The 25,916-nt window shown below is 38.1% G+C and overlaps 9 protein-coding genes across 20 annotated transcripts; 3 read left to right on the plus strand and 6 right to left on the minus strand.

The window, feature by feature from the left end:
* Positions 1–1,048: 1,048 nt before the first annotated feature.
* On the plus strand, positions 1,049–2,718 carry LOC9303952 (small nuclear ribonucleoprotein-associated protein B'). Of its 2 annotated transcripts, none has more exons than XM_021019449.1 (2): positions 1,049–1,993; positions 2,454–2,718. In XM_021019449.1, exon 1 carries the CDS (start codon positions 1,201–1,203, stop codon positions 1,987–1,989), a length of 789 nt encoding a protein of 262 aa, XP_020875108.1. In that variant the 5' UTR covers positions 1,049–1,200; the 3' UTR covers positions 1,990–1,993; positions 2,454–2,718. The 2 variants fall into 2 exon arrangements, with proteins under 2 accessions (XP_020875108.1, XP_020875107.1); XM_021019448.1 differs by lacking the exon at positions 2,454–2,718 and adding an exon at positions 2,098–2,230.
* Positions 2,719–3,441: 723 nt separating this feature from the next.
* On the plus strand, positions 3,442–12,455 carry LOC9303953 (subtilisin-like protease SBT2.2). 2 transcript variants are annotated; one of them, XM_021019077.1, is made up of 11 exons: positions 3,504–3,991; positions 4,169–4,328; positions 4,413–4,813; positions 4,900–4,995; positions 5,081–5,153; positions 5,240–5,522; positions 5,613–5,738; positions 10,910–11,118; positions 11,205–11,475; positions 11,561–11,842; positions 11,930–12,455. In XM_021019077.1, the coding sequence occupies exons 1-11, from the start codon at positions 3,738–3,740 to the stop codon at positions 12,346–12,348; spliced, it is 2,574 nt and encodes an 857-aa protein (XP_020874736.1). In that variant the 5' UTR covers positions 3,504–3,737; the 3' UTR covers positions 12,349–12,455. The 2 variants fall into 2 exon arrangements, with proteins under 2 accessions (XP_002867881.1, XP_020874736.1); XM_002867835.2 differs by lacking the exons at positions 10,910–11,118; positions 11,205–11,475; positions 11,561–11,842; positions 11,930–12,455 and adding exons at positions 6,034–6,304; positions 6,390–6,671; positions 6,759–7,284 and having other exon boundaries at positions 3,442–3,991; positions 5,613–5,947.
* LOC9303954 lies at positions 7,204–7,820 on the minus strand. Its single transcript, XM_002869883.2, has one exon. It carries the CDS (start codon positions 7,796–7,798, stop codon positions 7,370–7,372), a length of 429 nt encoding a protein of 142 aa, XP_002869929.1. The 5' UTR covers positions 7,799–7,820; the 3' UTR covers positions 7,204–7,369.
* LOC9306001 (putative F-box/kelch-repeat protein At3g24610) lies at positions 7,937–9,344 on the minus strand. Its single transcript, XM_002869884.2, has one exon. It carries the CDS (start codon positions 9,093–9,095, stop codon positions 7,971–7,973), a length of 1,125 nt encoding a protein of 374 aa, XP_002869930.1. The 5' UTR covers positions 9,096–9,344; the 3' UTR covers positions 7,937–7,970.
* LOC9303955 lies at positions 12,375–13,053 on the minus strand. The gene has a single exon (XM_002869885.2). The coding sequence runs from the start codon at positions 12,967–12,969 to the stop codon at positions 12,541–12,543; it is 429 nt and encodes a 142-aa protein (XP_002869931.1). The 5' UTR covers positions 12,970–13,053; the 3' UTR covers positions 12,375–12,540.
* Positions 13,054–13,434: 381 nt separating this feature from the next.
* On the plus strand, positions 13,435–16,319 carry LOC9306003 (gamma-soluble NSF attachment protein). The gene is made up of 9 exons (XM_002867837.2): positions 13,435–13,609; positions 14,224–14,291; positions 14,468–14,552; positions 14,650–14,808; positions 14,975–15,112; positions 15,265–15,343; positions 15,484–15,563; positions 15,714–15,843; positions 15,998–16,319. The coding sequence occupies exons 1-9, from the start codon at positions 13,566–13,568 to the stop codon at positions 16,088–16,090; spliced, it is 876 nt and encodes a 291-aa protein (XP_002867883.1). The 5' UTR covers positions 13,435–13,565; the 3' UTR covers positions 16,091–16,319.
* A 60-nt stretch (positions 16,320–16,379) lies between these two features.
* On the minus strand, positions 16,380–21,721 carry LOC9303956 (probable lysine-specific demethylase JMJ14). 3 transcript variants are annotated; one of them, XM_021019075.1, is made up of 13 exons: positions 21,468–21,584; positions 21,331–21,357; positions 21,198–21,230; positions 20,987–21,058; positions 20,517–20,594; positions 19,920–20,420; positions 19,581–19,805; positions 19,159–19,320; positions 18,647–19,015; positions 17,638–18,442; positions 17,445–17,548; positions 17,145–17,342; positions 16,380–16,928 (listed from the first exon to the last, which is right to left on the minus strand). In XM_021019075.1, exons 3-13 carry the CDS (start codon positions 21,201–21,203, stop codon positions 16,638–16,640), a joined length of 2,811 nt encoding a protein of 936 aa, XP_020874734.1. In that variant the 5' UTR covers positions 21,204–21,230; positions 21,331–21,357; positions 21,468–21,584; the 3' UTR covers positions 16,380–16,637. The 3 variants fall into 3 exon arrangements, with proteins under 3 accessions (XP_020874734.1, XP_020874733.1, XP_020874732.1); XM_021019074.1 differs by having other exon boundaries at positions 21,331–21,393; XM_021019073.1 differs by lacking the exon at positions 21,331–21,357 and having other exon boundaries at positions 21,198–21,286; positions 21,468–21,721.
* A 485-nt stretch (positions 21,722–22,206) lies between these two features.
* Positions 22,207–23,493, minus strand: LOC9306004 (CASP-like protein 1B2). The gene is made up of 3 exons (XM_021019078.1): positions 23,026–23,493; positions 22,820–22,943; positions 22,207–22,655 (listed from the first exon to the last, which is right to left on the minus strand). Exons 1-3 carry the CDS (start codon positions 23,235–23,237, stop codon positions 22,398–22,400), a joined length of 594 nt encoding a protein of 197 aa, XP_020874737.1. The 5' UTR covers positions 23,238–23,493; the 3' UTR covers positions 22,207–22,397.
* Positions 23,494–23,679: 186 nt separating this feature from the next.
* LOC9306005 (protein LSD1) lies at positions 23,680–25,786 on the minus strand. Of its 8 annotated transcripts, none has more exons than XM_021019083.1 (8): positions 25,588–25,772; positions 25,408–25,478; positions 25,151–25,279; positions 24,939–25,043; positions 24,342–24,487; positions 24,163–24,243; positions 24,000–24,071; positions 23,680–23,913 (listed from the first exon to the last, which is right to left on the minus strand). In XM_021019083.1, exons 3-8 carry the CDS (start codon positions 25,272–25,274, stop codon positions 23,872–23,874), a joined length of 570 nt encoding a protein of 189 aa, XP_020874742.1. In that variant the 5' UTR covers positions 25,275–25,279; positions 25,408–25,478; positions 25,588–25,772; the 3' UTR covers positions 23,680–23,871. The 8 variants fall into 8 exon arrangements, with proteins under 8 accessions (XP_020874742.1, XP_020874740.1, XP_020874741.1 ...); XM_021019081.1 differs by having other exon boundaries at positions 25,408–25,481; XM_021019082.1 differs by having other exon boundaries at positions 25,151–25,276; positions 25,588–25,767.
* Between the last annotated feature and the right edge of the window lie 130 nt (positions 25,787–25,916).

The following is a 25,916-nucleotide window of genomic DNA, read 5'->3' on the forward strand; positions in this document are numbered from 1 at the left end:
AGTTCTACTTTATCCGTCACCCACCTGTTATCACCGTCTTTCAGCGCCTCTACCCTATTTCTCCTCCTGCGAATAATAGTAGAGGTATGGAAAAAAGTAGTATTCCTGTCCCCTAACTCAAAAAATTTCTCTCTAGATTTCTGGTACCAAAGCGTCTCCTCCTGTTCCAAAACAGTGTCAAAACTCTTCAATAACTGCTCCTCTTTAGCTAGTAACTCATCGGACTGAAGTACATCCAACAAATCCTGTACTTCTTTAATCTCAGCCACCAACTTCTCTTTCCGAACATGAATGTCTCCAAACACCTCCTTATTCCACTTCTTCAGCCTCACTTGCAACCCAAATAACGCTGCCGGTGTAGACAAAGCTGGATTCCAAGAGGCTGCCAACAAATCCTTGAAACCATCATGATTTAACCACGCTGCCTCGAACCTAAATGGTCTTCGTCTCGGGTCCATCCTCTGTTCCGGGCTGAGCTGAACATATAATGGAGCATGATCCGAGGCCATGAATGGCAGATTGGAGACAACAGCTTCCTGCCATTTCAGTCTCGCATGTGCACAACAAAAGACTCTATCAAGCCTTTTAGCCACCACTGTTCTTTCACTTCTCCCCCTCCTCCAGGTAAACTTGTTACCTTTAAAGCCCAAATCAATCAGCGACAAATCATTAATCCAATCACCAAAGGCTAAAGAGTCAGGTGAGAGTCTCCCGTTCCCTCCCATCCTCTCATCCACCCTAAGTATGGTATTAAAATCTCCCCCAATAAATAGCGGACCTGACAGTCCCCTAACTACTTCCTTTAGGTCTCCCCACAAACCACTCCTCCGGCTTACCGACGGCGCCGCATACACCACCACCAGATTAATAATTTGGAGACTTGGAGACTTGGAGACTCAAATTAATAATTTTTTTTTTGAACAAACATAATTAATAAATATTATAATTCAAATATATAACTAATTGCAGCCCAAGTCCAATACATTTGGGCCCATAATGAAATAAGCCCATAAACAAGAGAGTATTCTTTTATAAACCCTAAAAATTTCCCACTTCCCGATTCGCACAGCCAAAAACCCCCAATTTTGGCCTCTCGATTTAGTTTTTGAAACCCTAAGCTCGATTTCGAATCTCTCCGGCGTACTCGATTCGCCGGTCGAATCTCTGCTTGTAGCGAGTGTTACTGTTTAATCGGCGAAAATGTCGATGTCGAAGAGTTCAAAGATGCTTCAGTTCATCAACTACAGGATGCGAGTGACGATCCAAGACGGAAGACAGCTCGTTGGGAAGTTCATGGCGTTTGACCGTCACATGAACCTCGTTCTCGGCGATTGCGAGGAGTTTCGTAAGCTTCCACCAGCGAAAGGGAAGAAGATCAACGAAGAACGTGAAGATCGCCGTACGCTAGGTTTGGTTTTGCTTAGAGGTGAAGAAGTTATCTCAATGACTGTTGAAGGACCACCTCCTCCTGAAGAATCTCGTGCTAAAGCTGGCTCTGCAGCTGCTGTTGCTGGTCCAGGAATTGGCCGTGCCGCTGGGCGTGGAGTTCCTACTGGTCCGTTAGTTCAAGCTCAGCCTGGACTATCTGGTCCTGTTCGTGGTGTTGGTGGACCAGCTCCGGGGATGATGCAGCCTCAGATCTCTCGTCCACCACAGCTTTCGGCTCCTCCGATTATTCGACCTCCGGGACAAATGTTGCCACCTCCTCCAACTTTTGGTGGTCAAGGTCCACCTATGGGAAGAGGTCCTCCACCGCCTTATGGTATGAGGCCACCACCACAGCAGTTTTCTGGACCACCACCGCCTCAGTATGGGCAAAGGCCAATGATTCCTCCTCCTGGTGGTATGATGAGAGGACCTCCTCCTCCACCTCATGGAATGCAAGGACCGCCACCGCCTCGCCCTGGAATGCCTCCCCCTCCTGGTGGTTTTGCTCCACCGCGTCCTGGCATGCCACCACCGCCTAATCAACATAATCAGCAGCAGTGATTAGGTTAGCAGTGAATGAATATGACTCTTGTCTCGGCTTTTTACTGTTTTTGTCACTGTTTTCTTGAGATTGTGAAGGCTTTAAGCTGTTTGTTTGAACTTCCTCAGGTTTACAGTATCTTGCTATCATGTTGCCTTTCATTGAATTTAGCCGCAATCTCTCATTTATCTTAGCTTGCGAAGTTTGTAGATTTGTTGACGAGTGAGTGTCTTTGCCTTATCTTCTTGTGTTTCTTTTTAAGAATGAACATCTAACTCTAGGATTGTTTGACATTGCTAACCCTTTTGAGGATGAAACAACAACTTTCTTGCTCCATTGTGAGGAGCTTAATCACCTCTTAGAAAGTTTGAAGCTAAGTGGACCTAGTTCGCCATTAGTTATCCCCATCTGAATCTTACTTGAACAAAGGCTAAATCGATTCTACTATTGATCAGCTCTCTGGTCCTTGTTTTGGATTGTTTAGGTAGAAGTTAAAACCTTGTTTAGAGAGCTATTGATGTTGTGGTGAACCGTGAACGCATTCAGCTTTTTGTGATGAAGAACTTAGAACTTGTTGATGTATCAGAAGATGAAAGTCTGGAATATTCGCATTACCTTATGATTTTTTTTGATATATAGTTGAAATCTATCACAAATCATTGTGGTTCAGTTTGGTTGTGTTTCATTCTTATAATATGTTAACTTTGATGAAATGAAATTGTGAATAAGTGTGGTTAGTTGAATGGTAAGTAAGGCTTGTTTAGAGTGAAAATTGAATGGTCAACAGCCAACTCCGATTGTTTGGCTGTGTAGCACTACTGCGTTTGATTCATTTTGACATTTTTAGAGATATTTTTACAAACACCAAAAAGATAAAAAGAATCGTCTCATTACAAGAATTGTGCCGTTGGAGGTTGAGATAGAAAACAGAAGATAAGTACGAAAGGAAATAAAAAGTCAAAAACAGTGGTGTAACCCATTAACACTCCTAATGATGCTTCGCGTTAACCCCACCATTGCTAAATCTCAGCTTTAAATTTTTAATACATACATCAAAGAATATAACAAGGCTGCTACAACTTTAATCATATGTTTAATATATAGTTGTTACTTCTTGTTTATTTCTTAATCAAAGTTCGTTACAGATTGGAGTTTTCAATTAGTATCAGACTACTTCTTCTTACTGATAAGGTTATTATATTATATATGATCAAAAATCAAGAAACACTTTGTTATTACAATGTTTTCTTTTAAAATTTCAGAGGAAATCTGTGGAACTGAATTAAGTAAAAAAAAAACAACTATAATAAAGAGGATAAAAATGGGACCCGACAAGTTCCAACAGCTAAATTATGCAAAACTCTGGTGTTTTTTCAACAACACTGTGCTCGTCCTTTTCATTGCCTATCGTTCTGGGACCCTGTAGTGTAGTTAAAACGTTCAAAAAATATTCACAGAATCCAAGAAACCCACAGAATCTCGTGAGTTTTGGGTTCTTCTTTCTTCTAAATATAATCCAATCCACCTTGTGTATATAATAATATTAATAAGTATAAATATGAGCACACTCTTCTCTTTTCACCGTCTCCAACACGAAAAAGATACAAAAGGCAGTTCCTTTTTCTTCTGCAGATTCCACTTACTATTCACCATGTTTGCTTAATGATTTCTTCTTCTTTTGCAGCTTTTTTTCTCTCTTTATCTTTTCTTATTTAAGCAATTGGTTGGTTTCGTAGGTTTTATTTTTATTTTTATCAGTGAGTGAAAAATGATGAGAGTTTTGATGGTGAATTTTGGGGTTTTCCTTCTGTTCTGTTTTGGGTTTTTGTCGAACTCATTTGGACAAGATAATAATGCTGGTGATTCTGATATAAACTCTACTACGGCTGTTTACATTGTTACTCTGAGACAAGCTCCTTCTCTTCATCTTTTCCAGCAAGAAACAGAAGTGAAGAACAGGGTCAGAGATAAATCCAAACATGGAGACACTTCCAAGTTTACTAGACCAAAACTCCAACCAAGGTAGTTGAATTTTGTTTTGGAATCTTGTAATTCAGATCTTGGTTAACGAATTAATCACTGAATTAGAAAGAGTTCACTTTTAGGTACATGCATTTTATGATTCTCTGTTTGTAAAGGTTCACTCTTTTGTTGTGTAGACTATTTTCTGGTGTTGATTTAGGTTCTCTGTTTATATAGGAACATTTCAAAGTCACGTTATTGGAGATCAAGGAGATCAGCAATTGCTCAAGCTCATGACTCTTTGTTGAGAAATGCTTTGAAGGGAGAGAAGTATATAAAGCTTTATAGCTTCCATTATCTCATCAATGGTTTTGCTGTCTTTGTTAGCTCACAACAGGTAATCTTGATCATATACCATATCTATGTGAGCTTATGCTATGTTATGTTATCTTTATGTCAAAGTTCCTTCATTTTCTCTTAGGCTGAGAAGCTGTCAAGGAGAGGGGAAGTAGCAAACATAGTGTTGGATTTTTCTGTTAGAACGGCAACAACTTATACACCTCAGTTCATGGGTCTACCAAAAGGTGCATGGGTTAAAGAAGGTGGATTTGAAACTGCTGGAGAAGGAATTGTTATCGGGTTTATCGACACTGGCATTGACCCAACTCACCCTAGTTTCAATGGCACTGACACTTCCCAGCGTCAGTATCCGATCCCTAATCATTTCTCAGGTGTTTGTGAAGTTACACCGGATTTTCCATCGGGCTCCTGCAATAGGAAGCTTGTTGGAGCCCGCCATTTCGCGCAGTCAGCTATTACTAGAGGGATTTTCAATTCATCTGAGGACTATGCTTCACCTTTTGACGGCGATGGCCATGGCACGTAAGTATAACTTGTTGGTAATGTTGAACATCATTGGCATCTTCTTCACATTCTTGCTACTAAATATTGGTATCTTGATGAAACAGGCACACAGCTTCCATCGCAGCGGGTAACCATGGGGTCTCAGCAGTAGTTTCTGGCCATAACTTTGGAAGTGCTAGTGGAATCGCTCCTCGTGCACAGTAAGTAAATAGACATTAACCAGATACCATCGGTATCATTCATATTGCATTGAGTGTACTAATGACATGTTTTCATATGTACCAGTATTTCTGTTTACAAGGCATTATATAAGAGTTTTGGGGGATTTGCTGCAGATGTTGTTGCTGCTATAGATCAGGTAAATATTTACCTTTTTCTTTTATTGACTAATTAGAAGTATCGATCCTTTCATAACACTTTTCAGTTGGTTATGAATCTTGTTAGGCAGCTCAAGATGGAGTTGACATATTAAGTCTATCCATCACACCAAATCGACGTCCTCCTGGTGTAGCCACATTCTTTAACCCGTTAGATATGGCTATGCTATCCGCTGTTAAGGCCGGTATATTCGTTGTGCAAGCTGCAGGAAACACAGGTCCTTCTCCTAAGAGCATGTCCTCCTTCAGCCCATGGATTTTCACAGTTGGTGCTGCTACTCACGATCGAGTTTACTCTAATTCGATAATTCTAGGCAACAATGTATCTATTCCAGGCATAGGACTTGCACGTAAGTCTTATTTCATTTCATCAGCTAATTTTTATTTCTTAATGCCTTAGGCCCTTAGCTTTGAATTGCTGTTTTGTTTTCTTCTTCTAGTTCCTACAGATGAAGGCAAGGTGTACACTATGATCTCTGCTCTTGATGCATTGAAAAACAAAAGTTTAGTACTCGACAAAGACATGTATGTAGGTGAATGCCAAGACTATGACAGCTTCGATAAAGATATCATCCGTGGGAATCTTCTGATATGTAGCTACTCTATCCGTTTCGTGCTCGGACTTTCCACTATTAAACAAGCTTTAGCTGTTACCAAGAATCTATCTGCAAAGGGTGTTGTGTTCTACATGGACCCTTATGTCCTTGGTTTTCAGATTAACCCTACACCAATGGACATGCCCGGCATCATAATTCCATCCTCAGAAGATTCCAAGGTGAGAACATAACTAGAAATATATGACTTACTCTTTTGATTCTTCTCGATGAGCAATCTAATAATGATATGTTAATTCATTTATAGGTTTTACTCAAGTACTATAACTCTTCTCTTGTAAGAGATGGAACCACCAAAGAGATTGTTAGATTTGGGGCAGTTGCGGCCATTGCAGGTGGACAAAATGCTAACTTCAGTAACAGAGCTCCCAAGATAATGTACTACTCAGCAAGAGGACCTGATCCAGAAGACAGCCTCTTTAACGACGCCGACATTTTGAAACCAAATCTTGTAGCTCCTGGAAATTCCATTTGGGGTGCTTGGAGTTCCGCTGCCACTGAATCCACTGAGTTTGAAGGTATACAAAATATCTCCAAAGCATGACATTGTTAAAGTTAATGACATTCCCATTTAAGCTCTTATGTTATTTTTGCTCCATTTAGGAGAGAGTTTCGCGATGATGTCTGGTACGAGTATGGCTGCTCCTCATGTAGCTGGTGTGGCTGCATTGGTCAAGCAGAAATTCAGAAAATTTAGTCCTTCATCTATTGCATCTGCACTGTCAACAACCTCTGTTCTTTTTGACAATAAAGGTGAGGCGATAATGGCTCAACGTGCTTATGCTAATCCTGATCAAACCCTATCTCCTGCAACCCCATTTGATATGGGGAATGGCTTTGTGAATGCAACCGCAGCTTTGGATCCTGGCCTAATCTTTGATACTAGTGAGTTAAACACTTAACATAACCATGGCCGTTTTCAAAATTTTCATATAAGCAAATGTAGACCATTTTAACGGTCTACTTATGCAGGTTTTGAAGACTATATGTCATTTCTTTGTGGAATCAATGGATCAGCTCCAGTGGTTTTCAACTACACCGGCAAAAATTGTTTGCTTAGCAATGCAACAATCAGCGGAGCTGACCTCAATTTGCCATCCATCACTGTCTCGAGGCTTAACAACACTCGAACTATCCAAAGACTAATGACAAACATTGCTGGAAATGAGACCTATACTGTCAGTTTGATTCCTCCTTTTGATGTTTTGGTGAAAGTATCTCCTACTCAATTCTCTATAGCCAGTGGAGAGACAAAGCTACTTAGTGTAATCCTCACAGCAAAGAAGAACAGCTCTATTGCTAGTTTTGGGAGAGTCAAGCTTTTTGGAACCGCAGGACATGTTGTTCATATTCCGATGTCTGTCACAGTGAAAATCGCCTCGAACCAATGAAGCTGTTATTATTACACAGAGCTTGATAGATAAGATAAATTGTATTCATTTCATTTTTCCATGTAAATGTCACATAGCATTTATAATACATGGTACATTTTATTTGATACAATATGTAAAACTAGAGGAAATAATCAACAGCCATTAAAACACAACAAGGTTCTACTAGAAAACATTTCTTGTTTTCATTCACTACGCGTTGCCTCCATCTCTGTTTCCTTTGCTTGGCGAAGAAGGCACCTTCTCGGATTCCTCTTCCTCAGCAGCAGCAGATCCAGAAGATGGTGTTGCACTTACGGGGGAGGAAGGATTCGTAGGCGTACCCATTGGAAAAGGAGCATACTTGTGGAAAGGCCAGCCTTGGAATGGGAACCTATACCTGAAAAAACCGGCTATGGCAGAGTTTGTTGCAGGCTCATCAATCTTGATCATGGAGGATGATGAATCAACCTTGGGTGATTCAGAAACAAGCATTGCGGGAGAATGAACATGTCCTTTCCCAAGCGTCTTCCCTATGACAGCTGATGGTGCTGCGAGTTTCGGGCTGCGAGAGCAGATCACAAGTGGGGAAGCGACGATTGTGAGAAAGATTAAGCAGAGACAAACTCTTGAGATTGACATTGTAGCTGAATTTGTGTTCTGTATTTAGACTTTTGAGCAAGAGATGGTTCTTGTTTTTGTTTTGAAGTTGTTTGTTTGATGATGTTTGGATTCAATGGTGTTGTAATTTATAGAGTGGAGATTGTAGAGATAGAAGAATGTGTAGTTAACAAAGACTGTGAAGATTAAAATTTCAGACATAGACAGACGCGGAATATAAGACCTTAACACCATATGATGAGTGTAAGAAAGGATCAACTTCAAAAACAACACCAGACCACTCAATCTTCCCCCAAATCTTGCCTCCCTTGCATCTCTCCATGGAAATCTCGGCACACCAAAGGTCCAAACTCTGGGCGATCCAAAAGATAACAATATTTCCAGCAGAATTGCTGCAGAGTTTGTTGATATTAAAGGAATGTCTCGAACTAGAGAGAGAGTGTTGCAAATCTTCCAAACCTTTAACTTCCTTCCAATCCAATTCATCTAGCTCACACCATAAGATTTTTCCGCGAGTGCCGCGACAGTACAATAGTTTATCAATGATACACCAATCCTCTGTGTTTACTATCTCATTGCTTGTCAAGACGTAGAATCTTCGATCTTTCTCATTCAGCGCGAAAATCTTCTTCACCTCTATAGCCAGACTCTGGTGGAGAATTTGATTTTGTGGTATCTCAAAATCCCAATTGTGGGTCAAAAACAAGAGAGGGGCCCAAGTTTGAGTCTCTCGATCAAATACCTCTGCCCATATATGGTCATGAGGGTAATGCTCGGACCCTCCAAACACGTATATCTTCCCGTCTACGAAGCATGCCGATGCGGAAGCTCGAGGCATATTCATGGACTTGACGCGGTGCCATGTGTGAGAGTAACAATCGAGGAACGACACATCCGTAGTGGGAATGTCGTCGATGAGTCCACCAATTACAAAGATTCCCCCATCCACCACAACGAAAGAAGATGAATCCGGAGGCTGGTAAGGGTTTGACTGGATCGGGTTCAGTCGTCTATTAGGGGTAAGAATGAACCACCGTGGAGATGGGTTAGGAAAGACTTTCATGCATACGTACATAGACACGTCGGTGCAACCCATCTCCCATCTCAAGTAGAAGAGCTCAGTGGAAGCTACGAGAGAGCGGTGGCTCTTGGAGACGAGAGATAAGGCCGCGTGGTCAAATCTCGAAACACGAGCCAAGCATCTCAGAGCTATCTCATCCGGTAACAACGATAACCCAGACCACGAGTGAGACGTCTCCTTGCTCTTCTTCCTCCTTTTACTTTCCGGTGGCACTTCTGGAGCGTAACAGTCGAACATCGTCAATCCCAATTCACAACAACCCAAAACTCTAGATTTTCCTTTGATTGATTGAGTACTGTCCGTATTCAACTTCTCGAATTTTGTGAGATCTTGCTTTGATCCGGACAGAAACTGTTTTATAGATTTTTTGATGGTTCCTGATCCGACAGAAACTGTTTCATAGAATTTTATGGTTCCTTTTCCAAAACGAAGAAGATTAAAACCCTAATTTCCTTCTTTTTCTTGTAGAAGAAACTAGTCTTTTTTTTTTTTTTTCCGAGGATATATACAGTAAACCTCTATAAATTAATACTCTATAAATTAATAACCTCTCTAAATTAATAAATTCTTCCGGTCCCGAGTTGGAACCAGTGTAAAATATGACATAAATCGATAAATTAATAAAATAATATTTTTTTTTGAAAATCTCATGTAAATATATGGTTCCATCTATATCATAAATTAATAATTGAATTAACTTATCAATATATATATATATATATATATATATACATTATAGAAATTTATATATATTATATACTATGATATATATTTGAAATATTATATGTAAAATTTTTGATGAAATATGACTCTATGTCTCTATTATTCGAAAAAGGTTTGTGTTGTTTTTTTAAACTTAATAATTGTTTTTCTACTTGTAATTAGTTTTTAAAAGATATTATTTATAAAGAAAAAATTTATTTTTAGATAGAAATTTCTTAAAAAGTTAGAAAATTAGTAAAATCTCTCTATCGATAAATTAATACCTCTCTAAATTAATAAAATTTTCTGGTCCCAACACTATTAATTTATAGAGGTTTTATTGTAGTTGCCTTTATCCTTTTATTTATAACTAGGATTAATCGGCGCTACGCGCCGGTTATTTATATATAAAAATTTTCGCTATATTTTTAATAGAGTAATCTCCGTTAGCATTTTAACAAAGTAAAGGTTTGTAACTTGAGCTCTTAAGTGTAGTTTTTGATAAAAAAAAATATCTATGTGAAAGAGATTTGATATACATTGGTTATATGTTCAACTGATTTTTTTTAATATGTACCTTTTCTGGGAGTTTAAGTGTTAGTTTGAATTAAACGTAAAATCTTTATGAAATTTATTTTCTTTACAGCGACAACTGGATTTTAGATGTTATCAATACTTGAGTATGAATACTATTTTTCTTATTCTTAGATGTATGACTATCATATTAGTTCATATATTAACATTAAGTACATTTGATAATTTTATGGAATACTTTATAAAAAGACAATTGAGTATGGTTTTATGTGAAAGAATCGTAACCTCCTACTACAAAGTTTCAGCAAGTTGCTTATATATAAGAGATGGTGCACAAAGTTCACTGATGTTTCCGAATTCTCTTGCTGGATTTTTATAGGAAGCGTGCAAATGTGAATCATTTTTTAACTATAGCCATCATGATCACAAGTGTAAGCTTATATACCTTTGACATAAAACTGATCATATGACACATGTATCCCAAGTTTTAGGGACCAAAAACTATATCCATCTTCACAAGTCATCAATTTTAGTGATGCAAACTATCAAGGCACAAACGTTTATGCTGAGGGAAAGGAATGAAACTTTGCTTCAAGGGCCTGCAATTTTAGAAGTGATATTACTATAAGGATTTGTTATGTTTAACACATACATGGCTAATGATAGTGTGTAAGAAGATAAGCTGAACTTCCTTGCTGAAAGGCAGCCTTTATAGATGTGGGAATCATGACAAGTTTCATCTATGAGTTACTAATAACTATGAGAATTCACCAGTGACATGGAAGACCTTAATAAAGATATCAGCTTCGATAAAGATATCATCCGTGGGAATCTTCTGATATGTAGCTACTCTATCCGTTTCGTGCTCGGACTTTCCACTATTAAACAAGCTTTAGCTGTTACCAAGAATCTATCTGCAAAGGGTGTTGTGTTCTACATGGACCCTTATGTCCTTGGTTTTCAGATTAACCCTACACCAATGGACATGCCCGGCATCATAATTCCATCCTCAGAAGATTCCAAGGTGAGAACATAACTAGAAATATATGACTTACTCTTTTGATTCTTCTCGATGAGCAATCTAATAATGATATGTTAATTCATTTATAGGTTTTACTCAAGTACTATAACTCTTCTCTTGTAAGAGATGGAACCACCAAAGAGATTGTTAGATTTGGGGCAGTTGCGGCCATTGCAGGTGGACAAAATGCTAACTTCAGTAACAGAGCTCCCAAGATAATGTACTACTCAGCAAGAGGACCTGATCCAGAAGACAGCCTCTTTAACGACGCCGACATTTTGAAACCAAATCTTGTAGCTCCTGGAAATTCCATTTGGGGTGCTTGGAGTTCCGCTGCCACTGAATCCACTGAGTTTGAAGGTATACAAAATATCTCCAAAGCATGACATTGTTAAAGTTAATGACATTCCCATTTAAGCTCTTATGTTATTTTTGCTCCATTTAGGAGAGAGTTTCGCGATGATGTCTGGTACGAGTATGGCTGCTCCTCATGTAGCTGGTGTGGCTGCATTGGTCAAGCAGAAATTCAGAAAATTTAGTCCTTCATCTATTGCATCTGCACTGTCAACAACCTCTGTTCTTTTTGACAATAAAGGTGAGGCGATAATGGCTCAACGTGCTTATGCTAATCCTGATCAAACCCTATCTCCTGCAACCCCATTTGATATGGGGAATGGCTTTGTGAATGCAACCGCAGCTTTGGATCCTGGCCTAATCTTTGATACTAGTGAGTTAAAAACTTAACATAACCATGGCCGTTTTCATATAACCAAATGTAGACCATTTTAACGGTTCCAATTCTTTCTCTATTCAGGTTTTGAAGACCATATGTCATTTCTTTGTGGGATAAATGGATCAGCTCCAGTGGTATTCAACTACACTGGCAAGAATTGTCTTCTTAGCAATGCAACAATCAGCGGATCTGACCTCAATTTGCCATCCATCACTGTCTCAAGGCTTAACAACACTCGAACTGTCCAAAGACTATTGACAAACATTGCTGGAAATGAGACCTATACTGTCAGTTTGATTCCTCCTTTTGATGTTTTGGTGAAGGTATCTCCTACTCAATTCTCTATAGCCAGTGGAGAGACAAAGCTACTTAGTGTAATCCTCACAGCAAAGAAGAACAGCTCTATTGCTAGTTTTGGGAGAGTCAAGCTTTTTGGAACCGCAGGACATGTTGTTCATATTCCGATGTCTGTCACAGTGAAAATCGCCTCGAACCAATGAAGCTGTTATTATTACACAGAGCTTGATAGATAAGATAAATTGTATTCATTTCATTTTTCCATGTAAATGTCACATAGCATTTATAATACATGGTACATTTTATTTGATACAATATGTAAAACTAGAGGAAATAATCAACAGCCATTAAAACACAACAAGGTTCTACTAGAAAACATTTCTTGTTTTCATTCACTACGCGTTGCCTCCATCTCTGTTTCCTTTGCTTGGCGAAGAAGGCACCTTCTCGGATTCCTCTTCCTCAGCAGCAGCAGATCCAGAAGATGGTGTTGCACTTACGGGGGAGGAAGGATTCGTAGGCGTACCCATTGGAAAAGGAGCATACTTGTGGAAAGGCCAGCCTTGGAATGGGAACCTATACCTGAAAAAACCGGCTATGGCAGAGTTTGTTGCAGGCTCATCAATCTTGGTCATGGAGGATGATGAATCAACCTTGGGGGATTCAGAAACAAGCATTGCGGGAGAATGAACATGTCCTTTCCCAAGCTTCTTCCCTATAGCGGCTGATGGTGCTGCGAGTTTCGGGCTGCGAGAGCAGAGCACAAGTGGGGAAGCGACGAATGTGAGAAAAATTAGGCAGAGACAAACTCTTGAGATTGACATTGTAGCTGATCTGTTTTTGGAGTTCTTAGCAAGAGATGATTCTTCTTTTTGTTTTGAAGTTGTTTGTTTGATGATGTTTGGATTCAATGGTATTGTAATTTATAGAGTGGAGATTGTAGAGATAGAAGAATGTGTAGGAGATTCAACGTTGGATTTCTACTTCTTACCTAAAATCATAAATTTGAGAATCATGCTTATTGTCATGAGCTTGACTTGTGAAGGTGAACCAGAGAAGGTGAGATTATAAGTTGATTTTAGTATAAAGTTTGTATTTTTATCAACAAAGTTGTTAACTTTCATCTAAATTATGAGAATTAGAATCTCACAAAATGGTGTAATTTGAAACATTACAAAAGTATGTATTGGTTTGTTTGAATAAGAATGTTATCAGGAGTTGAAAAAAATGAAATTATATTTGATTTTATTATATATCTGGAAGATAAAGTCCAATAATTTCGGTAATAAGATTTAACTAAAAATAGAAGATTTTTTTTTGCAAATCCCTTTGATCAGATAGTGAAAGCGATTCTATATTTGCAGATCGATCTCCGAGTTCGCTAAATCGCCGGGAACTTTTACTGAAATTTGAGGCAGTCATGTCTTCGGATCCTGACAAAATGATGTCCAAAGCCGACAAAATGTATGCTTTTCTTTCTCTTCTCATTTATGTGAATGTCTCTGTACGAGAGGTTAATGATCGGTGGAAGTTAAAATTCAAATCGGGTTTTAGGGCATTTTGGGTTTATCGAGATGATTGTGCTCTTATGATATGAGGGTTTTCTTTTGTTACTGTGATTGAGAAACTTCTCGTGATCCATTCTTGAGATTGGATCAAGGTTTTTGTTGGGGGAAAAGAAGTATCTGGGATCTTGTGTATTGTTGCATAGGAACAGTTCAATATGAGAGTTTGCTTAAACTATAAAGAACACTTCTTTTGACTCTGCTTTTTAACTCAAATTTTTGTCTTTTGAGAGTTTCGAGCTGCTCTGCAAATTCTTGTTAATTACTTCTTTTTGGTATATCCTGGAATTGAAAATTGCAATTGTATTGGCTTTAAGAGTTGATAATGAGTATGAAATGTAATATATTTCCAGTTTGTCAAGGATTGAGAAATCATTTTGGATTGGTTTTGATGTGGAACATCGTCTTTACTTTAATAATTTGTGTTGTTCTGTTTTCACATTTCTACATTTCAGTGATCTGCTTCTGTTATTTACCATCCTTTTAAGCATCTTTGGTTCTTCATTTTTACAGGACAAAGCTCACGCTTACTAGATGGAGTGCTGATTGGAGAGGTGCTACCGAGTTGTATGAGCAAGCAGGTGGGTAATAGTGTGTACTTTCTTTTATGCCAGAAACTAAGTTTTAGATTTTTTTTCTTCTCCAAACGCGTTTTGCTGGAGACTAGAAATATTATAGCATGGCAGATTCTTTTCATTCATAATTGAAAACTGATTTTGATTTTTTCCTTTCACTCGTATTCATTGATGGACAACAGCAAATGGGTTTAGAGCATCAAACAAATATGAGAAAGCTAAAGTGGCTCTCGAGAAAGCTTCAAAAGGGCAAGAGATGCAAGCTTCGTATCCGAACTTTCTGTTAAAGATTATAATCTGTTGCTGTTTATATTTGTTGCATCAACATAGCATCCTCTTTAGTGTTATCCTTGATATTAATTAGTCCCTGGGATGCTGCAAAGCATATGGAGTCTGCTGCGGCCTTAGCACAGAAACTAAGTATTTGGAATGAAGTTGCTGATTTTTATAGAAAAGCGTCTGAGCTGTATGTTGAGTGTGGAAGGGCACAACCCGCATCCGATGCTCTTGGAAAAGCTGCTCGGTAATTCTATGTTGACATATCAAGAAATTGGATTTCATGATTTTGTATCTAACTATCTATTTTCTAAATGCGATTGGACTCTGTTGTCCTCTATATGTTAGTGAGTGTGGCTTCTTGAGCTTGCTCCGTTTTTGTTTGTTTCATCTTCAATAATTTTATGTTTCAGTGCTTTGGAAGATGTCAAACCAGATGACGCCATCCAACTATACACTGATGCATGTGAAATTCTTGAAGAGGATGGGAGGGACCAAATGGCCTTTGATCTGTACCGTGCTTGTGCTAATGTCTACATAAAGCTCGAGAAGTAAGTTCTTGCGTTCTTAGAAATAACACGATGTTAAAGTTTCATTGCACATGGATCTATTATCAGTTAGTAGTGAATAGTGATATCATGGACCACTTTTATTCCTCTTATCTGATGTAGTAAATGATTGGCACACATTTTAAAATTTGTAGGTTCACAGATGCTGCAACCTTTTTCTTAAGATTGGGTGTTGCTGCTGATAAGTGCGATGCCACAAATAGCCAGTGTAAGGTATGAGTATATGTGCTCTTAACTTTTAGTGCCATCTGGTTCCATCTCTAACCTTGATGCATTCTGCTTAGCTCAGACCGATTCCCTTGTATCTCTGAATGTTATTGTTGTGAGTTAACGTTTTCTGAATGTTATTTCAGGCCTATCTCAGTGCAATCATCTTATATCTGTATGCTCATGACCTGCAGCAGGCAGAAAAATGCTACAACGACTGTTCTCAGTGAGTATACTTCTCTCTTTATGCAGCCAGTCAGTAGGTCAATGATAATAATATATGGACCATATATGTTACTACGAACAAGAAAACATGAACGATTTAGTAACTGTGATATCCGAATTAGTGTCTGAATGTTTTTCTTCTTTTGGGTAGGATTGATGCTTTTCTGAAGAGTGATCAGTGCCGAAGTGCTAGTAGACTTCTCACAGCCTATAATGAAGGTGACATTGAAGAAATCAAGAAGGTGGCGAGTTCAAGCACTGTCTCCAATTTGGATCATATGGTAATTTACTTAAATGATCTGTTTAATCCTAATCCTGTCTCTGTGTTTCTGAATGTTTTTGTTCTGCATTATGCTGCTTATTGTGACACAAGATGATCACAGAAAGTTTCATTAAACTACTGTAATCTAATACGGAGAAGTATTTTGTCTGCAGATCATCAAGTTGGCTAGAAAGCTACCCACTGGAGATGTTACTGCAATTCAGATGAACACTAATGACGATCTAGACGAAGATGATCTCACTTAAAGTTTCTCCTCTTTGTACAGATTCAGATTTCTACGCTTTGCGTCTTTTCAAGCCAAAGATTAAAAAAGAGATATTACCATATTAGTTCAAACTTCAAAGTATTGTGTTTGAATGATTCCATTAAAACAAAAGCAAACACTCTAAAGTCTGTTTATTTTTATTTGTTAATACAGAGGCTGGTTTGCTATTCTTCATTTTACAAGAAAGATAATATACAGTTCAATTTTAATCTGGTTTTTGTCTCAAATCATACAGCTTTTCCTTTTTCTTCAATTGAAGCTGGTACAAATAATAAGCAAATGAAATAGAGAACAATGGTACACTGCAAATGCAATACAATACAGTACAATGATTCCTTAAATCTTAAACCTTTTTTTAGTAAAAAGGAAAGACATGTCAACGAAGTAACCATTTTGTCTACTTTTTGTATTGCCTCTCTAGATTTCTCTGACTAATACAGATTAACTGAAGCCTGAACACATACCAAAGGAACAACAAACACAATCAACTTCAAAGGGTGTTAGTGTGTGTATTTGGTTGCTCATCATTAAGGGCTTTTCTCCATCTTATCTACCAAAGTAGAGAGTTCTTCCTTGAGCTCGGTGTTGCGTGTCTCACCGCACAAAAGTCCATGCATCATTACTAATTCTTCAGGTGTCGCCTTCTTCAACAGTCCACGCAGAAGCCTTGTGTCCCTGTCCAAAGAGGGATCTGAAGCCCCTCCTTTCTCTGTGTCATCCTTTTCTCCTTCCTTTGGTGGTTCAGCACCGAACAGTTTAACTGCTTTTTGGTTCCAGTACTCCTCCAATTGATGCTTTGGATCAAGAGCCTCGACCACCTGTGCACAATGTTAACTTTCAATCCAGAACGCTTACAGACAATATGAAAATTTGGTCTTGCAAACGAGTAAGAGAGATGGATGCTCAAGGGGACTGAAACAGAAGATGGGTGCTTCTCATCCAGCAAAGAGAAAAAAAAAAGGATGAAACTTTCCACCGCAAGAAGATTCAGGATAACATAGTTTTAATGCTATGTATGAGAAATTAAGTGGCACCTTAATTACGTGCGGGGAGAGAAATCCAAACATTTCAAGCCCATTTATACTCTCCAAAGGTTGTAAAGAGGTCAAAGAGCTAACTGGTTGATCACATTTCTTGATGATTTCGAGTTTGAGCCTTTGTGTCACCATTTGCCAGCACTTCTCAGCAGATACATTTGAGAAATTCTCAGTGGGGTTATCTTCTACTGAGACCTGGAAATAATACTGATGGATCAGTAACTTACCACCTTCATTTTTTATGAATGACAAATAGATTTCAGTTATATTCTCGAAACCACTACATAGTTAGTGTACCCTGAATAGTGGACCAAGAAGCCCTGCATCCAGAACCTCTGAGATGTAGTTGGTTAGTTTTGTTGGGTCAAGCACGCTTAAAAACTTAACACGGCTCTTGAACCCTGTGACATTCAATCAAAAGCAAAAGTCTCAGAAGGAATAAAAAAATACTAAAGTACAAAGCTCATCCAAAATCCTCAATTCATCTCACCTTTTGGGTATATGGCTTGTTTACTGCACCACAGCTTTTTAACAACGAGAGATCCAGAGTTCAAAAGCTCAACAGAGAGACTTAACCTATTGGTTGAAGCGTCTTGGTCCTTCCCCTCTACTTTCTTCGCCAGCTCGCTACACCCTACATCTGAAACTGAATGTGGGTTTTGAGATTCAACCGAAATCTTCTTCTCATCAAACTTAACTCCCTCACCAAGTTTTACATCCGTGACAGCTGACTTATCAGTGATGCCATGTACATGATTTCTTTCGCTTTCATGACCATGGTGATTTACATCTTGATCACCATCTTGTTTCAACTGAACTTCCTTGTTTGTGGTTAGATCACTTTGTAAGCGTTCAGACACTAACTGAAGATTGTTTTGTTCTCGCTGCTGTACTTTTGATGAACTACGGCTCTTTAAACATGAGGTAGTCTTGAGGTAAGAATATTCTCTTGCTCTCGGATGCTGTGAAGGATACTGATCACGACATTTACTTGCCCATAGGTCTATGGCATCAAGATCCCCTTCTAGAGCTCTGACCAGTGCCCATAACTCATCCAAGGTGTGGCGAATTAGGATAAATCTCTCCTTACTTTCACATGAACACAGATCCTTAGCGTGGGTAAGACATGCAAACCGGTTGGGGGAACACTTGCAGCTTGAAGCAGACATATGCAAATCATAGAAGCACAAGAAGCACTCCCGTTCTCTCTTAATGTCAAAATCACCCTCCATCTTTCGCAAGCTAAAACCATCTTGAAGGAGGTGTAGTCTTTCTTCTTCCATCTGCACCCGCTTCTGCTAACGTCAGCTATGTTAGTCTCATTGAAGATGTTTGTTTCAATCTTATCAAAAATCAGGTAGTCTAGTACACTATTACTTCAGATGATAATTGTCAATCTATGAAATGTAACATATTGCCTATGCTTGTTTGATTGTGTATTTGTACATGCATGCATATGTAAGCACATGAAAAAGAACAGAACAGAGAATCAGAATTACCTTGACTGCCTTCGTAAGCAATCCATCCTCACTACAAACCCTTTTCCATCTCGCAATCACAGGATTCTTCTTCTTTGAAAGTGAAAGCTCCCAGAGGCAATAAGTAGCTTCCATAGCTGCTCCAAGAAGCAGCTTGTCATGTGACAATGAAGTCTTTCGCCGCTGCTTGCTATAGCCTTCCACTGCATTCTGTCCATGAACCAGCCAATCAACTGGTGCAACATTTACTGCTTCCGCACAGTTGAAACCACAATTAAACCCAGAATGATAGGCCTTAGGGAAGGTTAGAATGAATTCTCCACTACGCTGGACAGCTCGATAGACGGGTACTCCCTCCTCTTTTAAGATTCTTGGAGATAACTGAGTGACCTGATCAAAAAGAGGAGGTGCAGGATGAGATACATATTATCTTAACCAAAAAACAACTCTCGCATATCATCTCCAAAATTACACAGGAGTTCCAATTATCAGCAGAGCTTGAAACGAAAAATGAATTGGGTGAAGCTTTTTACCAGTTGATGTAGCAAGTCAGGCTGTTCTTCAAACAAATCTGGAAGACGCTTTTTCATTACATCTTCAAAAGACGCGGCATGGTTTCCAGGGATCCCATACCAAACTTTTGGATCACCCGTGTGTAAGTAGTTCAAGGAATAAAGGTGATGATCTTCAACATGCTGTTTCAAACAAAGTAAGGGGCATACTGGAGATGTTAGTACATAGCTCCTAGAAAGAACACATAAATGCATCAATTCCATAATTTTGGTCCCAAAGGTATGACATCCTTTAAGTAATATAATGTTGATTAAATAACAGGTTTTAAGAGAACTCCATTATCTTTTTTTTTTAAAGCAACAAAAAATTCAAGGAAATATCAAAAGGTTATTCATAAGATTCAGTAATTCGAAAGATTCTACCCTAAGAAAATGTAACTTACCCAACAAAAAGTTGAAAAGCACATTCCAACATAAAGCCATGGCACAATGACTCCTGAGATATCGCAGCTCTCAAAAGCTAGAACTGATCCAGGCAGACGGGACAAATTATTTAGGTTCCAACCACATTCAGAGTATTGATCTGCTTCACTTTTAGGATACCCCGGTGTATACTTTGGGAAACCACTTCCAAATTTCTTTGTTTCCAAGTCAGCTCCATAGTACACCTGTCATAGGCCCAAAAACGAGTAGCAAGTTAGAAGAATTTATGCAAAAGAAAATGGTGAAACCAAGAAAAACAGAAATAGTACACATGTTATCATATTGCTGCCTGTACATACCTCTACTTCATCAGTTGCTTGCTCCACTATCCGCCAATATTCACCTTCGATGTCTTTAACCTTAGGTTTAAATTTCTTATTTTCAGACGCTCTGGAGCCAGGATGATCCTCAGCCTGAAAATAGCATTCCTTAAAGTATTCATCATACTTCTGAAATTCTTCCAGGGTAAAATCTGGCCCAGTCTGAAAACCAAATTTTCCTTCACTATCACTAGAGGAAGCAGTATCACAGCCTGAATCTCTTCTTCTTCTTGTGTATCCAATTTTAGAGATTCTTCTCCGTTTTCTCTTCTTAGTTTTGGTAGATTTTTTAATGGGTTCTCTGTTTTGAAGCAAGTCAATCAGCTGAATCCGGGTGGGAAATTTAGAATTCTCCCATATTTTTTTCTCCTTCAGAGGGCAGGGGGGCCTCCATGCAACAGGCGGCACAATTCGACATATGCCATATGATTCTGCTTTACTTCGCAACTTGTCTATGTAACCAAGTGGATCATCAAAATCCTGACCACGAAGCATCAAAAGGATCAAAATTTCAAAAAAGATAACACTTAAACTACCAAGACAGAACCAAAACTGCAGCTAGAATTTATTAAATACCTCATTAGTGGGATAAAATATGGGAGCATCATCAACTGACGGCCTGCAAGCTTCTGATGGATTCCACCTAGCAGTTATCTTCAAATACGCAACAAAACGATATCATTCAGTAATCAAATTCATCTGTTCTTTGACAATCAGATAGGTAACACAACAAACAACAAGAAACTAATAAGAACATTATTTATCCATGGGTTTTCCAGATGAGATTGCTAAATTCTTAGGAACCAAGTAATTAGATTGCTAAATCCAAAACAAAGACAAGAAAAACCACTCTCAGAAAGATGAGATCTTTGAAGGAAGAACTGATAAGCAAGAGCCAAGAAACATTGATTAAGACTAGAATTCATTGGATTCAGACTCAAACGGGTTTAGCAAATACATAAGCCATCATCTTTACCCAACCAATACTTGCAAGAAACCCAATTAACAAGAGACAGATTACTACTCAAGTACTCGTATAAGCTTACTTTAGGACTAGAAGGACTAGAGTCAGGTTCAAGACTACTCTCTCTTTTAATCGATTGTTTCTCAGAATCTTCCTGTAACAAATACACAATTCCACATTCAGAAACTGCAACAGTGCTACAAAAAGAGTGAATTGAATCTAGCAAACATGCAAATTAGAGGTTACAAAAACAAAAACACAATCAAAGAAGGCAAAGGATAAAGAAGAGAAACCTCCATAGCCACAGACTCTGCTAGAGATGCAAGCTGGTCCATTTACAGTGAGATTAGGTTCACAAAGATCGATACTTTAAACCCGCGACCTAAGAAAGAACAAAGATCTGTTAACAAAAAAGAAAACTCTTACTTGAAATGCAGTGCCGGTTTCGAAACCCTAAAAAAAAAAACCCAGAACGCATAAAGATTGTGTCTGAAAGAGAAAGAAAACAACATGTAAGTAGAAAAATCTACGCCATTTAATAGAGAGTAAGATGATAAGTGTACCTTCGTGAAGGGGCCAAGATTCGGAACAAAGTTTTTCTCAAGATTGAATTTGACTCACCAAATTTTTTTGTAACGTATATAAATCTAAAACATTTTGGTTAAATATCTGCGAAAGAGGTTTTTTTTTTGTTTCTTTCCTTCTTTGAGTTAAAAAAAAAAAAAAACCTTAGAGAAGAATTTATTAGGGTAACGATTAAAGCAAGTAGATTTCTTGGAGTCCGATCTAAGAAAAGGGTTTAGAACATAAAAAGAAGCCGCCAAATGGGATCTTTTTTTTTTTTTTTTGTAATAAACAAATCTTCAATCCATTTATACCATCAAAAAATAATATACATTTTGTGAATTTTCATAGTAATTAAAAATTTAGAATTAATCTTAAATTCAGTTAGTTTTGTTCATTTTTATCTCGAACTCTATTAAAGAGTCACTACTATTTACTTCATTTTTACTAACCAAAAGAAAAAGCATTTCAATAGTTATGAATTTATGTTATGATTCACATTTATTAGAGACATCTTTTAACACAAAATAAAGTTGTATGGGAAGTATATAATTCGATAGAACCAATAATGATTTGTTTTCTAGTCGGTTGATATGACTCATTTTATTGTAACAATTGATTAGAATTATATATTTTCATAAATGGAAGTAGTAATTGAGAAATAAAAGGTGGTATAAATTATCTTGAGTTGATCTTATTCAATCATCTATTGTAGATTTTTCTCATTGTTCTATATACTTTGTGAAAAATGTCATTTTATAAATATAAAAAGAAAAGAGAGAAATTAAAACTCGTATACAAATGTGAAAGTGATAGAACAGGGGAGTGCATTAGACAATCTGATAGTGACTTGAGAGACAACACACAAAGTAAGCCACAACATCTTTGATATAGATACAAACACATTGCTGAATTTTGGCCGCGATGTTTTAGACGACGGCGGTTGTGGTGGCGGTGGTGGATAAGTGTTTAGAATTGATTAAGAGGCGGGAAATGGAGACGGAGGAGACAAGGAGCATTAGAATGACTCCGGCGAATGCGGCGATGAGTGCTCCAGCGCCGTGATCACAGTAAGTGGCAAACCTGTCGCAGACTTTGTTCCACTTGGCGTGCTTGTTTCCATTCTTCCCCAACTCCGCCACGAATACCGCCGCGTTTGCAGCCGCAGATACTAGAGTTGCGTTTAGCTTTTTTTCCAAACGTTTTTTCAGATATTCAAGAAACAAATCAACACATTTATTGAAGTTTTTAATCCGGAATAAAACCGAACTAATTCAATCCAAATCAAACCAAGAAAAGTGATTTACAAACCAAAATGTGTGCACATAATGGTAAGTATATATGTTTATACCATATCGAGAATGGCGATAGAGAGGAGACGGACACCTTTGTACTCCAGTTTCCGGCTAAAAATCTGAAGAACAATCATCAACAAGTTGTGGAAGCTCACCATTACATTAGCTATAACAAAGAACCTGTAATACATTTTTTCACCAAGAATCAGTGTTAAATTCATAGGTATCGAAATCGAGTCCTTATAAGGTTTTAATCGCTTACACAAAGGCCGGTGTGTCCTGAAACTTAGCGGTTAAAGTGGCTTTGATAGGAAGAGTACCAATGGTAGCCACAACCAAGGTCTTTGTCTCTTTGTTTAGTGACATTACAATGGCTGCAGCTAAAGTAGCCATGAATGCAAATACCCTCAACCCCAAGAGTAGTTTCCAGCTCTTTGTGCTACCACCAGCCACCACAATCTTCTCTCTGGCCATTGTTGATGAAATGAGTGATCAAGAGAAAGTGATGAATCTTTGTGTCAGTGTTAAAGAGTATTTATATGGAAAGAGTTTGAGTTTGGTCTTGTTGAGAGGTTTTGACTGATCATCTAACTTTAATGTTCTTGGAGGGTACTGATTAGGTTATGGTTGTTGTGACAATGATTACTGCAAAATAGATTTCCAGATTTCAAGACTTGCTCTAAGACAAGTCTTATCTACCAAAGCTAAGACCAGTTCTTGTGCCATGTAGCATATCTCATCCACAGAAGAGACAGATTTCAAACCCACATCTTAATGTTTGGTTGGTGTATCAGATTATATTAATACACACATAAACAGTGTCACAAGAGGCCAATGGAGTTTTACAACTCTACAAACAGAAGAGAAGGTCAAGTTCCATGGAGCAAAAGAATGCAAGATTATTAGAACAAAAACCTTTGTGTCTTCAACTTTGAATAAACCCCAATATTGCAGTAACAAGAGATTCTGATCAGCCTTTTTCTTAGGTTAAAAAGGAGTCAAGAGATATATAAACATACAGTTTTTCCGCGTATGTAATATGCACAAACCAAACGCAGGAATAGATGAAGAATTTGGATATGATCTTTAAAATCTCACTCATTCTTGGTTACTTTTTATCGGTGGTCACACCAACAACAACATTGGTCACCTGCAATTTGTGTATTTCCGTCACTTTGTCATATATTCCTCTAATGTGTAAGTAAGAAGAAGAACACAGGTGATAGAAATACTAACCAACTTTCCACTTTCATCAACGGACATGGGGTTTTCTACAACAACGGTTTGGGTCTGAGAGGGTGGTGTTGACTGTTGGTAAATGAAAAATCGATTAACAGAGTAAGTACCAATTCCATAAGAATATACAGAACTATTACAAATTCATAATTTGATAACTCACAGTTGAAGTAGAGGGCATTGTCCCGGGACAAGCTGATCCATTTGGCCGGTTAGTTGGGAGAGGTACCCTTCCATTGCTCATCTAAGGATGAAAAAATGAATAAGAAATGAAATTCTAACAGAAGATCTCTATACTTAGCTCAACCATGCAAAAGTGACTTAATAGATAGGAGTACTCACATTAACGTTAGTTACGAATTGACAAACAGCGCATTTAACAGATGATGCACCGTAAGGATACATGAGGGTTGTCCGACAATGTCCACAATTGATCTGCGCAACCTGATTGGAAGGTGCATGGGCAACCTGATTGGAGTGCGCTGTCGATTTCAAAAAAGTCATGCACAGTTTCAGCAAACAAGCAAAATTAACGCTAGAAAAATCCAATAAGTAAGATCAGCAATGTTCTTAAGCAGCCATGGATAAAAGATAATCATGCATCCAAATGGTAAGAGCTTAGAGGCTAATTAAAGGTAAGAATCTAATGGTAGATCAAACGAAACAGTAGTGAACCTTTCTAGCTCTCACAAGTCACAAGTAGTTATGTAGGCCACCGGGACCATCTAAAACCTTTGTTTTAAGTGTTTTCAGCTGCTTTACAAATCCCAGATATTTCAGAATTCAGATTCATATACATCTTTGGGAAAAGTGGAAAGACGTTATGTAAACATCTCCACAGAACAATGCTATGATCAAACAAAAGTGTGAAAGAAGATTCTTAAGAACTAAAAGACCTTTAAAATGATTGATATAGATGTCAAGATAATATTAATATACCTGGCACAAGGTTCGTAGTCTGACAGCAAGAGCATCTTACGCTACTTGCCCCGCGCGTATACATAAGCATTGTTCTACAACCACCACATATAATGTGTGCCATGTCTGTATTCAGAATCAGAACCAACCCAAGTTATAATACAATTGCAGAGAGCATAGGTATCAAAACAAACTTTTGAACCTCATCCTCAATTCTACTAAGTCAACTATACCGTGAGGTGGAGGAGGAGGAGGAACCATGTTGATAGTGTTACATAACGCACAACGCACATTAGATGCTCCTCTAGGATACATCAATAAATTCCTACAACCATGACACACGAGCTGGTCCTGCATATCTGCTATTTTCATCCAAACACAAACAAAATGCTTCAAAACAAGACCCACACAGATGAAACCCTAAAACAATTCTCAATAAGCATTGCAACGAAGTAATTGGAGATTCAAAAAACCTAAAACAACAACTCACCTGATTTCTCCCAGATAAAACAGAAAAGAGCTGATTTTGAACCGAACCCAAATCCAATTCCAAGCCAAAAACTTCTGCATCCAAATCAAAACAAGAATTGTATGTTGAATCAAACAAGAACAATATACTACAAATTCGCGAAATTTGGAAAAAGGAACAAAATTCGGAGCTGGATCTTACCGATTGAAGATGGGGGAGGAATCGAATCCAAAACCAGCGAAATCTAGAGCGATGATATGCAAATTGGGGAAATGGACAATAGATTTCGATTTTCTTCTCTCTCTCTCTCTCTCTATCTCCAAAATCTCTCTATGCCGGATTTATCTCTCTGTTTTTCGTAATTTACGCTTTCTTTTTATTTTTTTACTTGACGCGTTAGGACACGTAGGGCTTTTTTTCCCCGTCAAAAGAACGCGTTTATAAACGGCGATGCAAACGCAGCGATTGGCTTCTGCTAATTGATACTATAAATTTTTAGGCCAAGCTTACGTCCATTGATTGATTAGTTT

Source organism: Arabidopsis lyrata (genome assembly GCF_000004255.2).
Source record: "Arabidopsis lyrata subsp. lyrata unplaced genomic scaffold ARALYscaffold_7, whole genome shotgun sequence".
Classification (NCBI taxonomy): domain Eukaryota; kingdom Viridiplantae; phylum Streptophyta; class Magnoliopsida; order Brassicales; family Brassicaceae; genus Arabidopsis; species Arabidopsis lyrata.

What these genes read in the sequence shown, in the direction of transcription:
- LOC9306001 (XM_002869884.2), bottom strand. Translation starts at nt 9,095, where the DNA reads ATGTTCGACTGTTACGCTCCAGAAGTGCCACCGGAAAGTAAAAGGAGG.
- LOC9303953 (XM_002867835.2), top strand. Translation starts at nt 3,738, where the DNA reads ATGATGAGAGTTTTGATGGTGAATTTTGGGGTTTTCCTTCTGTTCTGT. An exon ending in GGAATCGCTCCTCGTGCACA is followed by an intron (nt 4,996 to 5,080) that starts GTAAGTAAATAG and finishes CATATGTACCAG; the next exon opens with TATTTCTGTTTACAAGGCAT. An exon ending in TGAATCCACTGAGTTTGAAG is followed by an intron (nt 6,305 to 6,389) that starts GTATACAAAATA and finishes TGCTCCATTTAG; the next exon opens with GAGAGAGTTTCGCGATGATG.
- LOC9306005 (XM_021019086.1), bottom strand. Translation starts at nt 25,289, where the DNA reads ATGAAAATAGCAGATATGCAGGACCAGCTCGTGTGTCATGGTTGTAGG. An exon ending in TCCTCCTCCTCCACCTCACG is followed by an intron (nt 25,044 to 25,150) that starts GTATAGTTGACT and finishes TTCTGAATACAG; the next exon opens with ACATGGCACACATTATATGT. An exon ending in AATTCGTAACTAACGTTAAT is followed by an intron (nt 24,244 to 24,341) that starts GTGAGTACTCCT and finishes TTTCATCCTTAG; the next exon opens with ATGAGCAATGGAAGGGTACC.
- LOC9306003 (XM_002867837.2), top strand. Translation starts at nt 13,566, where the DNA reads ATGTCTTCGGATCCTGACAAAATGATGTCCAAAGCCGACAAAAT. An exon ending in GCTCTTGGAAAAGCTGCTCG is followed by an intron (nt 14,809 to 14,974) that starts GTAATTCTATGT and finishes TTTATGTTTCAG; the next exon opens with TGCTTTGGAAGATGTCAAAC. An exon ending in CCACAAATAGCCAGTGTAAG is followed by an intron (nt 15,344 to 15,483) that starts GTATGAGTATAT and finishes ATGTTATTTCAG; the next exon opens with GCCTATCTCAGTGCAATCAT.
- LOC9303954 (XM_002869883.2), bottom strand. Translation starts at nt 7,798, where the DNA reads ATGTCAATCTCAAGAGTTTGTCTCTGCTTAATCTTTCTCACAATCGTC.
- LOC9303952 (XM_021019449.1), top strand. Translation starts at nt 1,201, where the DNA reads ATGTCGATGTCGAAGAGTTCAAAGATGCTTCAGTTCATCAACTACAGG.
- LOC9303956 (XM_021019073.1), bottom strand. Translation starts at nt 21,239, where the DNA reads ATGGACCAGCTTGCATCTCTAGCAGAGTCTGTGGCTATGGAG. An exon ending in AAGCAACTGATGAAGTAGAG is followed by an intron (nt 19,806 to 19,919) that starts GTATGTACAGGC and finishes GGCCTATGACAG; the next exon opens with GTGTACTATGGAGCTGACTT. An exon ending in TTCTTGGTCCACTATTCAGG is followed by an intron (nt 17,343 to 17,444) that starts GTACACTAACTA and finishes TATTATTTCCAG; the next exon opens with GTCTCAGTAGAAGATAACCC.
- LOC9306004 (XM_021019078.1), bottom strand. Translation starts at nt 23,237, where the DNA reads ATGGCCAGAGAGAAGATTGTGGTGGCTGGTGGTAGCACAAAGAGCTGG. An exon ending in CAGGACACACCGGCCTTTGT is followed by an intron (nt 22,944 to 23,025) that starts GTAAGCGATTAA and finishes AATGTATTACAG; the next exon opens with GTTCTTTGTTATAGCTAATG. An exon ending in CTATCGCCATTCTCGATATG is followed by an intron (nt 22,656 to 22,819) that starts GTATAAACATAT and finishes TTGGAAAAAAAG; the next exon opens with CTAAACGCAACTCTAGTATC.
- LOC9303955 (XM_002869885.2), bottom strand. Translation starts at nt 12,969, where the DNA reads ATGTCAATCTCAAGAGTTTGTCTCTGCCTAATTTTTCTCACATTCGTC.